Source organism: Sphaerodactylus townsendi, linkage group LG04, assembly GCF_021028975.2.
Source record: "Sphaerodactylus townsendi isolate TG3544 linkage group LG04, MPM_Stown_v2.3, whole genome shotgun sequence".
NCBI classification, from domain to species: Eukaryota; Metazoa; Chordata; class Lepidosauria; order Squamata; family Sphaerodactylidae; genus Sphaerodactylus; species Sphaerodactylus townsendi.
This window is the reverse complement of record NC_059428.1, coordinates 7,134,780-7,149,757: the sequence shown is the minus strand read 5'-3', so window position 1 is coordinate 7,149,757 and position 14,978 is coordinate 7,134,780. Positions and strand designations below refer to the sequence as shown.

Below are 14,978 nucleotides of genomic sequence, written 5' to 3'. Positions count from 1 at the left end.
TGGCCCAAGGTCATCCAGCATAGGAATACAGGAGTGAGGAATCAAACCCAGTTCTCCAGATAAGCACCGCTCACGTGGAGGAGTGGGGAATCGAACCCAGTTCTCCAGCTTAGAGTCTACATCACGCTGGCCAGCCATCACAGCACCAGCAGGGCGAGTGCTACACATAAGCTCACTTTCTCTCGCCTCCTCCCAGACTGAGGACCCTGGAGCTTTAAATCTGGAAGGGGGAAAAAAGCAGCCCCTATCAGCAATGCATTGTGGGCCATAAGGCAGAGGTGGGGTCTCCCCCTCCCCACTCCATCTTTCAGGCGCAGGAGAGAACTAAAGTTCCTCATTTCCCCCACAGGGGGGCAGCACAGCAGGATTCCGGAAGGCTCAGTTTGCAAGCCTTAACTTAGCAGGACACAAGCAGAGGTGGGATCCAACAGGTTCTCACAGGTTCCCGAGATTAGGTTACTAATTATTTGTGTGTGCCGAGAGGGGGTTACTAACTGGTGATTTTGCCACGTGATTTTTGCCTTAGTTATGCCCCTCCTCCCAGCAGTAGCGCGCAGAACTTGAAGCAGTCTAGCAGGAGGTACACCGGCGTGCGTGGCAGCCTGCGCGCATTTGTTTCCCGCCCAAGGACCGGCGCAGCAGCTGCGTCTTTGCCACAGCCCCTCCCAGGAATGCCCCGCCCCGGAATTCCCGGTCACGTCCCCGTCATGCCCTACCCAGCCCCATTGGTGCTACGCCACAGTTTGAATCCCACCACCATGGGAACCTGTTACTAAAATTTTTGGATCCCACCACTGGACACAAGGCTCCGAGGATGGCGTGCTTACTCTCGAGGAAGCTACTGATGTAGGCAACCCGCTCAGGCAGCCCCTGCTGCAGAACAGCCAGTCCCTCTTCTGTGCCATGGCTGGAAGAGAACAAAATGGTCAAGTCAGCACACAGAGACTCAGATCCAGTGGTCCGCTTGACCCAGGGGAGGCTGGAAATTGGAAGCAAGGGGGAAAGGGGAGAGTTAATGCAGTCTCCTTCTATAGCTCAGCCTGCTTCTTGTAACAGAATATGCTTCTCTCAGAAGTGTGTAGAACGGGTAAACATATAAGTGTTTGAACTACTCCTAATAATGACAAAAACAAAATGATAGCTTTACTATGTTTATTCAAAAAATGTATTGTAATGTATGACAAAACAATGTCCTGTTGACAAGAACCTAGTCATAAGATCATACTTTTCCTTTTTATAAGAGAAAATATTTTTTGTAAAACAGGTCCTGTTCCTTTATTTCAAGACACCTTGAGGTTGGAAACTGGTTCCAGTTTCAGTAAGCATTAAGTAAAAAATAAAAAAGAATGGCCAGTCTACCACAACTGGAACACAGATCTGACGTGGAAGGGAAGCAGAATTGTTGCACACATGTCACTTGAGAATATATATTCCAACAGGGATGTGGTGAGATGGGAGAAAAGTCCTAGAAACAATAAAAGCTGACAGGGAAAGGGCAGTTTTATACGCCAGAAAACGGGCAGAGTTGCAGATGCTGTCTTCTGAAGTTCTACTGCCTAAGCTTAAGCCTAAACCTATTCCAGTCACCACCCATCACAAAGCTATAGACCAGTGGTGGCGAACCTGTGGCACGGGTGCCAGAGGTGGCACTCAGAGCCCTCTCTGTGGGCACGCACAGAGTTCATCATATGTTGGGAAAATCCCCCCCCCCCCCCCCATCTAGGCTGGCCTGTGATGCTGGGCTCGATTATTAGCATCAAACCTAAGACCTAGGTTTGGGGAAGCAGTGTAGGTCACCCTGTTAAGCACTGTTAAACCCCACTGATTTTCATGCAAAGAACTAAAGCACGATCCTTTACCAGTGAGTAAGCTCGGTTGCTGGCAATGGGGCTTGCTTCTGAGTAAACCCTCCTAGGGCCGTGATTCACCCGTTTGAAGAGTTGCATGGTTGCTTCAAAGCAAAGCCAACAACTACCACCAAGCTTACTCCCAAGTAACGCACGCCTCAGAGCCAACCATTTTTTCTAAACTAAAATCTCAGTATTCAGGTTAAACTGCTGTGTTGGCATTTTGTGATAAATAAGTGGGTTTTGGGTTGCAGTTTGGGCACTCGGTCTCAAAAAGGTTCGTCACCACTGCTATAGACTATCCAACCCTTTCATAAACTTGGGTCCCAGTAGGGAGAATGCTGATTGGCAGGGCCAAGTGCAGGTGGTGGTAGTGGTGACTGACCAGAACTTTCAGTGGCAAATTCCTTGATTTTCCCCACAGACTCACAGAATTCTGGTGAACCATCACACACATTTAATTAGCTAATTACTAAATAAATCTGGGTATTAAGCAGTTAATGAATTAGTCACATTAAGCCTCTGCACAAAACCGGAACTCATGATGGGAAGGGGAGTTGCTCAGAGAGCCCCTTACATTCTATTGATGATCTTGATGAAGACTCTGCAGTCCTGGAGCTGAGACAGAGAATTCAGGGCGTCTTCCAGCTTCAAGCTGTTCACCTGTGGAAGAGGAAGAACGAAGTCACAGAGGGCAACCCACAAACCTGTTGAGCTCAGGAAACAGGGATCAACACCCAGCAGTTCAGCCCACGTCGAACGCAGAATCACCTTTCCAAATCAGAGTCTGCGAGGAAACCCTGCTCTGGAAATGCAGCATCTCAAGCTCCAAGCCAGCATTTTGCTCAGAGACAAAGGGGTCTCTTCAGCCACTCAGCTGATTTGACTAAACTGACCAAGTGTTGCTGTCAGATGGTCATGTACTGAAAAACCTCCAAGAAGAGCCCCCCACCACCTTCCACTGTGCCTGAGATACCAGCAGCTTACCAGATCCAACGCATCAGACATTGTGGTTCGTTTACTTAACTACTGTATTGCTTCTTGTATGGATGTATTTCTTTGAGTCCCCCTTTCACTCTCCATTCTCCCCGCTGCAAGCAAGACCACGTGTGGCGTGACGCTAATGTTCTTTGCAGCCAGATTTTCCAGTGAGCCCAGCTTTGCACTGCATCTTTCCTCCGTCACAGCCAGCCTGTCCAGCGTCATCCCTCCCACTCCCCCATGCTGTCCTTCCACACCTGGCTCCTCAGCCATTTCCCTGTTGCCGACTCCTTCCATTTAACTATATTAAACACCAGAGCTTCTCTGGCACGGAACCTTCCCACTTTTTTTGCCAACAAATCATGGCTGACTTATGGCTCTCCGATGGGCAAGACAAGTTTGGCACAGCCTGCCTCTGCATCACGCCCCTGGTATTCCTGGGTTCCTCCCATTCAAATACTTGCCCGGGTCAAGATCTTCTTACTAACAGCCTTCAATGTTCCACACTCATGCCGAAGCTCACAATTTACATGTCTTCCAACAGCAGCTGATTTACAACTTCTGGGTGTTCAGTTCAAAGTGAGAGTTTTAAATTGGCAGCCGGTTCAAATGCAGAGTGTGGAAACTCGGTTCTCTAGGCATAGATGACTTCTGCAATTTGGTATCTGGACATCGGGGCTTTTTGAAAAGCATTCATTAGGACAGGGACCTGCAACCTGCGGCTCTTTAGATGTTCATGGACTACAAAACCCATCAGCCATGCTGGCAGGGGCTGATGGGAATTGTAGTCCATGAACATCTGGAGAGCCGCAGGTTGAAGACCCGTGCATTAGGAGGAACTCTTTATTTGAAAGCAAAGAAAGTTGCTGATGAAAAAGCTGTTGCGCTGGGGCAGATTCTGCCCCCTCCCGATCTATTTTTCCTTAGAAGTGCCCATTTTCCTACTCCCACAAACAGCCAAGATCCAGTGAAGTAAGGATTAATATTTTCTCAGCTGAGGTCCATGGTTTGCCAACTTCTGATGAATGGCAGCATATACAGTTGGCACAGTGGTTACGAGAGGTAGACTCTGATCTGGAGAACTGAGTTCAGTTCCCCTTAAAGTTTCTACCTGCTCTCTCTATGCATCTTGAACTGCAAATGATTCAGCAAAAAATTATGTTGAGGATATACTGGATGCCACAGCAACTCTTTACCAAACAGCCACTCTTTTCTGAAGGACTGAGCCAAGTGTCCAGTGGCTGGCATCGTCATTCACAGGACTCACCTTTTATTGATTTATTTTTATTTATTTATTAAATTTATAGGCCGCCTCATCCCCGAAGGGCTCGAGGAGGCTCACAACACGGCTGTTTCAACCGCAAATTGATACAACATAAAAATTAATCCATTAAAACTCAGCAGCAATTAATAACAATAAATAATTTAAAACAGCAAAATTGTGTAACACATATACACATTTACACAGGCGCCCGATCTAAAGGCCAAAGAAAAAAGGAAAAGAAGAAGAAGGGGAGGAGATTTATTAAGATATATTTTATGATTTGTTAGGTAGTTAGTTTTACTAGAATCGAATTGTATAATTGTATGGAGATTTTGCCCCCAGCCTGTAAGGAGAGGAGCGATATAAAAAACCAAATAAATAAATAAAGACAAACATATGCTTTCAGAGTCTCTCGCCGTTCAATTTTTAAAAGGTTATTATTCATATCCATTTTGTATTTGAATTTTTACTTATTTTTTGAGGATTCTTCTGTGCTTTCAAAATATCTGTCCACCTCCTAAAGGCAAACCAACGGCCAACAAAAAGGGGCCCTCTGGGTCACGGCTGACTTATTGTTTCTTAGGAGCTGTTAATTTGCTGTATTCTGTTTTATGGATTTTTGGTTAAGTTTGAAACGAATGGCAGACCCTGAGGCTGCAGTATAAAAGCCAATCAAAGTAACTATTTGGGAAATCTGTTTGAATTTATGGAAAACTTTCCAAACATTGTTAAAAGTTAGAGGTTTTTTTCCTCAAAGCTAAATGTCATTGTTTCCCAGCAACTATTCAGGGTTGGGGTTTTTTTTTTTGTACTTTGCAAAAGCATTAAACCTTTTGATGACTACAGGGGGGTTGGGGGGAGGGATTTGCCCCATATGTCCCTAGTAGGCCTTTTGGTAGGAGGAACTTGAAATTTCCAGTAGTTTCGCAATTTGTCCGGTTGGTCTTAATTGTCCAATGCTTTAGTTGTCTTATGACATCCGGTCAATATTGAACTGATGGTGTTACGAGGCATATGTGAACTCCCTGGCTTGGACCAGACCAGAGTCCATCTAGTCCAGCACTCTGCTACTCGCAGTGGCCCACCAGGTGCCTTTGGGAGCTCACCTGCAGGAAGTGAAAGCAAGGGCCTTCTGCTGCTGCTGCTGCTCCTGAGCACCTGGTCTGCTAAGGCATTTGCAATCCGAGATCAAGGAGGATCAAGATTGGTAGCCATAGATCGACTTCTCCTGCCCTCCTCCCGATCTTGCAGTCCTGGTCAGGGGGACTGCAGAGGCCGACTCCCAAAGGCACCTGGTGGGCCACTGCGAGTAGCAGAGTGCTGGACTAGATGGACTCTGGTCTGATCCAGCAGGCTAGTTCTTATGTTCTTATGACTGCCCCGGGGCCCCACAGGTGGCAGCAGAGAGGAAGGCAGGAGGCTTGGAGGCAGCAAGGAGGATGCAGAGACTGCACAGGCCGGACGGTGACAAAACATGAGCTGGGAACAGGATTTTCCACATGAACATGGTGCTTCAAGCTGGAGCAGAAGGTCGAGTGGGCAGTGGGAACTGTTGAACCAGCAAGGCGACTGGAGCTTTATACAGGAGACTGGAAGCCCTGCCCTTCCTGGTAGACAGCATAACGTCCAGGTTCCTGCCAAGACTTCCAATGGCATCTCCTCCTTCTCCTCCTCAGAAAGGCCAGAACAAGGTAGGCCTCAGTCTGCTCATCACGCGTTCCTCTGCAAGGCCCTTGTCTCCACCCTGCTCTGCCCCTGTTTCCACTGCTAGTGGTCGGGGGGGGGGGGGCGGACTCTGGGGGTGCAGCATCCCTTCTGGGCACCTGCAGCAGCTCCAGAACAGCCAGAGGGACCAAAAGGGTACAGGTCTCTTCAGGTTTCTCCTGGCGACAAGAACCAGACCTGGCTTCTGGGAAAGGACCGTGGGGGTCAACTGTGAAAGGCTCGGAGGAGCTGGCGCTACCGGCATTCCTGGGCCCGTGAGGGACCCTTCTTCGTCCCAGGTGTCAGTGAAATGAGGCCAAGAGAAGACACACATAAGGGTCTGACAAAAGATGCTGGTGTTTTAAAAACCGAACGGTCTTGTTTTTGTACACTCTTCTCCTCTCAGTGACCAAAATGCTTTGCGTAACGATGGGCACGCTACCAGATTTCCACTAAGGCAAGACAAGGAAAACTGTAAATATGTCCAAACCTTGGGAAGGGTCCAAATCCCAGGACACAACATGGGATTGTGTTTACAGCTGCTAACTTATGAAGGTGCTAAAGCTTACAGCTGCTAACTTATGAAGGTGCTAAAGGAACAATGAAGAGAGAGTGTGTGTGTGTGGCTTGTTAGTCTGATAAGCCCCCTCAAGATAGCTATCCCCCCACCCCACTGTGGCCTCGCCAGTCCAGGCACACACAGGGTCTTTCTAGGGCAGCCACCACCTCCCCCTCCCGCCTGACCAAGTCACATTTCTATCATATCCATGCCACGTCATGACAAATGAGTTTGACATCCATGACGAAGAGCAATGGCTCAGCAATACTCTTTCAGCGACTACCACTATTTCATCCCTTTCTTCCGACAACACTTCTGAAAGAATTGAAGAAGCTCCAGAGGAATCAGTTTCTCATCCAAAGCAGAGGTCAGCCTCCTCTCCAAGGATCTCTGGACCATGGGTTCAAAGGAATCCAAAGGGGATGGGTCTAGCTGAGAGATATCTGTAACCAATGTTTGTTTATTTCTTTGTTTTGAATTTTTACAATAAAAACCGTTGATAACTCAGCTGGCCTGGAGTCATTAGGAGGGAAAAGAACCCAAGATCGAAGCTCTCCCAAGCTTAATCTCAGCCTCAGTCTTCATACCATCTGGAGTCAGGCAAATGCTCACCGTCTCCAATCACAGCTCACCCCCAAACAAAAGCCCCGAGTCAGCAAGACACGCTCTCTGCAGGATTACACTGGAAGATTTACGGGGTTGCTCTCCTCTCCCAGTGTTGTTTATTTGGGAATGGAAAAGGCCACCCAAGAACACCGGAGAATCCCCTCTCTTGGCAGGCTTCCAAAAAAGAGCAGAATCAAGAATCCAAGTGAAGGCTGCCCTCGGGGCCCTTCTGAAAAACACAGTTCGGCGGCAAGAAAAGCCACCACCCAGCGCTTTGTACACATTCAGCAAGCATCGATTACTTATGCCTCTGTAGCGCATTACAGCGGGCATCCATTGAAAATGCTGGGGGGCAGAATAAGGACTAATAAAAGGAAACACTTCTTCACGCAACGTGGGATTGGTGTTTGGAATATGCTGCCACAGGAGGTGGTGATGGCCACTCACCTGGATAGCTTTAAAAAGGGCTTGGACAGATTTTTGGAGGAGAAGTCAATCTATGGCTACCAATCTTGATCCTCCTTGATCTGAGGTTGCAAATGCCTTAACAGACCAGGTGCTCAGGAGCAGCAGCAGCAGCAGAAGGCCATTGCTTTCACCTCCTGCAGGTGAGCTCCCAAAGGCACCTGGTGGGCCACTGTGAGTAGCAGAATGCTGGACTAGATGGACTCTGGTCTGACCCAGCAGGCTCGTTCTTATGTTCTTACAATGAAGGGAAGTGAGTTCTGATTGGAAACTGAAGCCCTGACCCGTGAGATCCAGCATACGCCTCCGTTCCTCCGGCTTTGGTGACTGCGTTGACTGTCCACGTAGACATTCAAACGATCTGTGGTCGATCCAATTAGGAGGGCTGGAGATCGATCTCTGAAGGCAGAGTTCAGCTTGCTGCTTCCTCCCTGCAGGGGGCAGTGTGCTGATTCGAAGGGTTTGCCCTCGGGGAGTAATGGCTCCTCTTGGTTTCTAGGCAGCTCTGGGGGGATTTTGCAAGCGATTCTGTGGAGGACGCTGTCACTGCGGAGAACGATGGGTTGGCTGCTCCTTGGCATCCTCTCCCACGCCCAGAGAGACTCCCAGCTCTGTGGTTTAACCAGGCGGGAAGCAGACTGGGAGACAATGAGCACGTTGGTGGAAGATCTGGGATGAATCAGGCCAAGTACACCACAGACCTCCTTGGCAGGCCGATGAAGCGATGGCACCAAAGGCAGTTTCCTTCTCGCCGGCTGAATCTGGTCCACCTGATTTATGAGGCTTGTGACTTAACAACACTTATGTCCAACCCACAACACTCGCATTCAATCCTGTTAATGGTGATTGTCTGGCCCCCAACTGAGATGCTTATACAAGTGCTGACAAAAAAAGGGGATGTAAATATTTTAATAACTAATAAACAGAGGCTGGATGGCCATCTGTCAGGCATGCTTTGACTGTGTGTTCCTGCGTGGCAGGGGATTGGACTTGATGGCCCTTGGGGGTCTCTTCCAACTCTAGGGGGTCTAACCCTTGAGTCTAACCCTTGAGGCCCCTTCCAGTTCTACGTCTCTGCAGGCCAAGCAGATAGTCTGCCACTGAGCCACAGCGCCCCCTCAGGAAGCAACGATTCTAACACACGAATATCTTCACAGACAAAAGAGTTAAAATAATCTTTTCTTTAAAACAAACAGGATGTTTTTCTGCTCAAGTGGCCCCATGAGCCTACCATCGCAAATGCCCTGTCCCATCAGCCAATGGTTCATCTAGCCCAGGATCCTGTTCCATTTCATTTCATTTCATTTCACATGTAATTTATATCCCGCCCTCCCCTGGAGGGCTCAGGGCGGCAAACAACAGTAGTGAACAAACAATAAACAGCAACAACAATAAATCATAATCAACAGCATAATAATAACAGCATAATAAACAGCAACAACAATAAATCAATATCAACAGCATAATAATGCACCACAATGATATACTACAAACAATAACCAATTATATCAGCTAACCCCCAATCACAGTTCCCACAACTACAAGAACTAAAATACAGTGAACTAGCTTGGAGTCTGCTCCATCAACCCTCCCCAAACAGTCCCTGAACAGGTGGTGCCCTTCGGCCGCAGCCCAAGTCAGCTGCCTTGGGTTGCTGGTGGAACTCCTGTTGTAGCTGCCAGACCCCACCCCCTGCAGGTGTTTCCAATGGGGTGGGTGGGGAAGGACTCTCACTCCTTCCCATGGACAGCAGGCGGCAGCTCACCAGGTGGACTTCTGCTTGGCTAGCAGGCAGGCAAACCAACAGGGAGGATCTGTCCCAGGCAGCGGTGAACTGGCTGGCTGCCTTGGGCTGCTGCTGGAACTCCTGTTGTAGCTGCCAGACCCCACCCGCAATGGGGTGGGTGGGGAAGGACTCTCACTCTCACTCAGTGGCCAAATTATGCATCCTTGAAGGCCAACCAAAGCGCCTCTCTGATGTTGTCTCTTAAATTCTGGGACTTTCAGGCTTACCGCTGCTGAATGTGGAGGTTCTCATTAGCCACTATGACAAATACCAATTGACGGACCCATCTTCCGTGAAATCTAATGCCCTTTTTAAAGCCATCTGTGCTTGTGGCCATCACTACATCTGATGGCAGTGAATTCTACAATTGGTTGTCGAAGGCTTTCACAGTTGGAATCTCTAGTGTGCTGTGGGTTTTCCGGGTTGTACGGCCATGTTCCAGTAGCATTTTCTCCCGACGTTTCGCCTGAATCTGTGGCTGGCATCTTCAGAAGATTGAAGATCCTGCATCTGTGGACTGAAGATCCTCTGAAGATGCTGCCAGCCACAGATGCAGGCGAAACATCGGGAGAAAATGCTACCGGAACACAGCCATACAATCCGGAAAACCCACAGCACAGTAATTCCAAAATGTGTTTATTTCACTGAGTAAAGAAGTACTTCCTTTCTCCTATCCCAGTGATGGCGAACCTTTTCGAGACCGGGTGCCCAAATTGCAACCCAAAACCCATTTATTTATTGCAAAGTGCCGATACGGCAATTTAACCTGAATACTGAGGTTTCAGTTTAGAAAAAGTGTTTGGCTCCGAGGCGTGCGTTACTCGGGAGTAAACTTGGTGGTAGTCAGTGACTTTGCTTTGAAACAATTGCGCAACTCTTCCAATGGGTGAATCACAACCCTAGGAGGGTTTACTCAGAAGCAAGCCCCGTTGCCAGCAACCGAGCTTACTCCCAGGTAAAGGATCGCGCTTTAATTCTTCACATGAAAATCAGTGGGGTTTAACAGCGCTTAACAGGGTTACCTACACTGCTTCCCCAAAATTGCCATAGGTTCGCCATCACTGTCCTATCCTAAATCTATTGTCAACTTAGCTGGCTGCTCTCTTTACCTATTTTTTCTAACCTAGGCACAATTTTATAAACCTCTATCAAATCCCCTCCCACTTAGCTGCTCCTCTACATTAATAGCCATAGACCTTGACAACAAGAACTGTGTACTGCTTCAAAGAGAGACATTTTTCTCTCTTTCTCACAATACTAGAACCAGGGGACATTCATTGAAAATGCTGGGGGGAAGAATTAGGACTAATAAAAGGAAACACTTCTTCACGCAACGTGTGATTGGTGTTTGGAATATGCTGCCACAGGAGGTGGTGATGGCCACTAACCTTTATAGCTTTAAAAGGGGCTTGGACAGATTTATGGAGAAGTCGATTTATGGCTACCAATCTTGATCCTCTTTGATCTGAGATTGCAAATGCCTTAACAGACCAGGTGATCGGGAGCAACAGCCGCAGAAGGCCATTGCGTTCACATCCTACATGTGAGCTCCCAAAGGCACCTGGTGGGCCACTGCGAGTAGCAGAGAGCTGGACTAGATGGACTTTGGTCTGATCCAGCTGGCTTGTTCTTATGTTCTTATGTTCTTAACTGATGCTCCTTTCACGCCCAGCTGAATGCCGAAGGGTGAGCTGCAACTTATCCCCAAGTTCATTCAAACCACCTTAGGACACATGCTAAGGTGAGGAATGGTGGCAATGAGCAAACCACTTCGCAAACATCCTGCAGGGAGAAGAATTTGAACCTGGGTCCCAAAATTCAGGCACCGAGATTGGCTGTGATACTTTATGCTGATACAGCCGACCTTTTTAACCATCTTGGTAACTATGAGACTAAAAATAATGAACTGCATACTTCAGGGTTTTCCCACTTAAAGGCAGCATTTTTCTCCAGCACAGGGGCTGTGCCCGCCCCCCCCCCCCCCCATGTATGGCAAAAGAGCCTCTTCCCTCTAATCCTTGCAAAAGACAGAAGGCGCCCCCTCGAGTTGAAGCAGTCCATGGACTTTTTAGAGTTGGCTTCTTTGATCCTCACTCCTTAGGACAGTGGTGGCACTCAGAGCCCTCTCTGTGGGCACGCATGCACAGAGTTTGTCATGTGGGGGGGAAATAGCCCCCCCCACACACACATCTAGGCTGGCCTGAGCCACTGGACTTGATGTGCGTGCACCTCAGCGAGCAGGGAGGACTCAGCTGACAGACCTGGTGCCTGTGCTCCAGGTGGCTGCTGCCTGGGGCGAGCCCCGAAGGGAGGTGGCAGAGATGCTAGAGAGGCGCATGTGGGACTTGCTGGAGGCTACAGCAGGCTGACCCCTGCTCTAGGGGGTTATTCAGGTTAAATTTCTGCGATGGCACTTTGCGATACATAAGTGGGTTTTGGGTTGCAATTTGGGCACTCGACAGAAGTGGGATCCAACCAGTTCTTACCACTTCTCTAGAAGTGGTCACTAATTTTTTCTGAGTGCCGAGAAGGGGTTACTAAAGCAACCTCCTGCCCAATAGGGACTGGAGGTACGTGTGTGCGGCGGCGCCACTGTTTGAATCCCACCCCCATCGGAACCTGTTATTAAAATTTTTGAATCCCACCACTGGCACTCGGTCTCAAAAAGGTTCGCCATCACTGCCTTAGGATTTTGGTTTCTGCATTCTAGAAACTTCAGGCACATTTTAGAAAATAAGCTCAGATGCACAGAAGCCCTGGGTTGAACTCCGCCTCACAAGAAGAGCCCTGCTGGACCTGGCCAGGGTCCATTTGACCTAACATCCCTCTCTCATAGCGTGGCCTGTCAGAAGAGCAAACAACAGAGTCCAGGGATTTCTATGATTTCGCCTCCTAGAATTGGTGTTTTAAAGGCCTCCAGTCCTGTTCATATTCCTATGGATTTTTTCCCTCTTTCTCACAATACTAGAACCAGGGGGCATTCATTGAAAATGCTGGGGGGAAGAATTAGGACTAATAAAAGGAAACACTTCTTCACGCAACATGTGATTGGTGTTTGGAATATGCTGCCACAGGAGGTGGTGATGGCCACTCACCTGGATAGCTTTAAAAGGGGCTTGGACAGATTTATGGAGGAGAAGTCGATTTATGGCTACCAAACTTGATCCTCTTTGATCTCAGATTGCAAATGCCTTAACAGTCCAGGTGCTTGGGAGCAGCAGCAGCAGAAGGCCATTGCTTTCACCTCCTGCAGGTGAGCTCCCAATGGCACCTGGTGGGCCACTGCGAGTAGCAGAGTGCTGGACTAGATGGACTCTGGTCTGATCCAGCTGGCTTGTTCTTATGTTCTTATGAGCTTGTAAAGAAGGCTTGAAAGACGGCTCAACAGTGCGAGAAGCACAAACGCACTGGATTTCTCAGTTCCTGTGAACCAGTGTGAGTTTAGAAATTGGGCAATTCACACTGCTTTAGCATTTGTTTATTCTGGGACTGTCTGAATGCTCTGTCATTCTCTCCCTATTATTTTTCGATTCTCTAAACCTCCTCGTTGCATTCTCTTGCTCTCACTCATCTCTACCCTCATCTCCCCAAGGCCTTTGATTGAACAGCATAATCAGAGCTTGGCTGCTTGAAGTTGGGGGAGAGGATGAGCAGGTGTGCATGTAAGGTGGGAAAAAGGAGGCCAAGCTTTGGCCAGCTGGCGCTACCTGTGACATTAGTGGATAGGCCAGTGGCAGCTATCCAGTGTGTGTGTGTGTGAGCACACTGCCCCCGGCTTTTGGTGGTCAAGACCAGGGAAGACAGGACAACTGTTCCGCTCTTATTAAGCTAGATTTGGTAAGGTGGAAGGAAGGAAGTCATCTAAGAAAGACATGAGCCACCAAGTACATTAAAGGGCAGGGGGGGGGGGGACCACTCCAGTGGCTCCCAAGGGTAAGGAAAGGATACTTTACCCAGGCAAGAAGGGTCGAGGCTTGCGTGTCATGAAGAGACATCTTCGTGCTTTACCGGGTTATCTCCCAGACCTGCAAAGGTCAACAGAAAACAGGAAGTTACAAGTCTTGAGACAAACAGGTTACCGTCCACATTCAAGACCAGGCCCTCTGGTGGCAAGAGGAGGACAAACATACCAGAGCTCTGGTCCTCCAGAGGAGTTCCAATCCCACCCTTTTGCAAACGGAAAAAGATCTATTTTATTTATCTCATCGCTTTTTTATCCTGCCCTATCCCAAAGGGCTCGTGGCGGGTTACAACAAGATAAAAACGCAATAAAACATTCAAATACAACACTAAACATTAAAACTATAAAAATGCCTACAACATTCTAAAACAATAGATTAATAAATAGTTTATTAAAAAGAAGAAGAAGAAGAAGAAGAAGAGGAGGAGGAGGAGGAGGAGGAGTTGTTTGGATTTATATCCCCCCCTTTCTCTCCTGCAGAAGACTCAAAGGGGATTACAATCTCCTTGCCCTTCCCCCCTCACAACAAACACCCTGTGAGGTAGGTGGGGCTGAGAGAGCTCCGAGAAGCTGTGACTAGCCCAAGGTCACCCAGCTGGCGTGTGTGGGAGTGCACAGGCTACTCTGAATTCCCCAGATAAAACTCCACAGCTCAGGCGGCAGAGCTGGGAATCAAACCTGGTTCCTCCAGATTAGATACACAAGCTCTTAACCTCCTATTCCACTGCTGCTCCTATTTAAAAAAATAGATGGCGACTTAAAGAATCCAAACATCTCGTCCCCACTCCTCTCCCCCTCCCCCCACAATCCCGGGGCTGAGAGGAGCTGTTGGCGCCGGCTGGCTAGGGTCTGGTGGGGCAACCAGGTTTTACAAGCCCTGTGGAACAAAGATAGTTCCCATAGGGCTCTAACCTCGGCTGGCAATTTGTTCCACCTGGCTCATGTCAAAGCCAGCTGGATATCTCTCAGGCCAGGGACTGAGAAAAGGTTCCTCTCCGTAAGGCAGGGGCTGATGGGACTTGTAGTCCACGAACCCCTGGAGGGCCAAGTTGGACATCCCTGGACGAGATAGCCTGTATGGCCCCTTCCAGCTCTGATTCAAAAAGTGATTGTTCACCAGTGTATGTCCATATGATGCTTGGCCAATCATGACTCAATCAATATCTGATCAACAGACTCAAGACATGACTGGGTTACATTTATAGTGTCCGACTTCAAACAGCCTTGATGATCCAGTTTGTTCATTTATACAGAAACTCGGTGTGTTTGACAGAGGGCTGTGCTCGGTTTCAAGAGACAATGAGCAGAGATCTCAATGCACAATTTGTATAATTTTCAAACAGCATCTAGTTTAAGGCCCGCCTCCTAAAAAGCAAACCTAAATTTCAAAAAAGGGTATTGACTTTTGTCCACTTTTACCTTGAAAGGAAGAAGAGAAGAAGAAGAGTTTGGATTTATATCCCCCTTTCTCTCCTGCAGGAGACTCAAAGGGGCTGACAATCTCCTTGCCCTTCCCCCCTCACAACAAACACCCTGTGAGGTAGGTGGGGCTGAGTGAGCTCCGAGAAGCTGTGACTAGCCCAAGGTCACCCAGCTGGCGTGTGTGGGAGTGTACAGGCTAATCTGAATTCCCCAGATAAGCCTCTACAGCTCAGGCGGCAGAGCTGGGAATCAAACCTGGTTCCTCCAGATTAGATACATGCGCTCTTAACCTCCTACGCCACTGCTGCTCCCATCAGTAGACCCATTTTACAGGGATAAATCCGGGGCAGAGTGTGGGGTCACTGCTTTTGTTTATGAGGATG

The 14,978-nt window shown here is 48.4% G+C and overlaps 1 protein-coding gene across 1 annotated transcript in view; it reads right to left on the bottom strand.

Annotated features, from left to right (window-relative positions):
* Nucleotides 1-14,978, bottom strand: part of NUMA1 (nuclear mitotic apparatus protein 1) — a 94,157-nt gene that overhangs the window by 51,909 nt on the left and 27,270 nt on the right. The window contains 3 exon segments of the mRNA XM_048493973.1: nucleotides 828-907; nucleotides 2,425-2,510; nucleotides 13,166-13,237. Of these exon segments, the coding sequence (XP_048349930.1) occupies nucleotides 828-907; nucleotides 2,425-2,510; nucleotides 13,166-13,207 (208 nt within the window). The 5' untranslated portion in view covers nucleotides 13,208-13,237.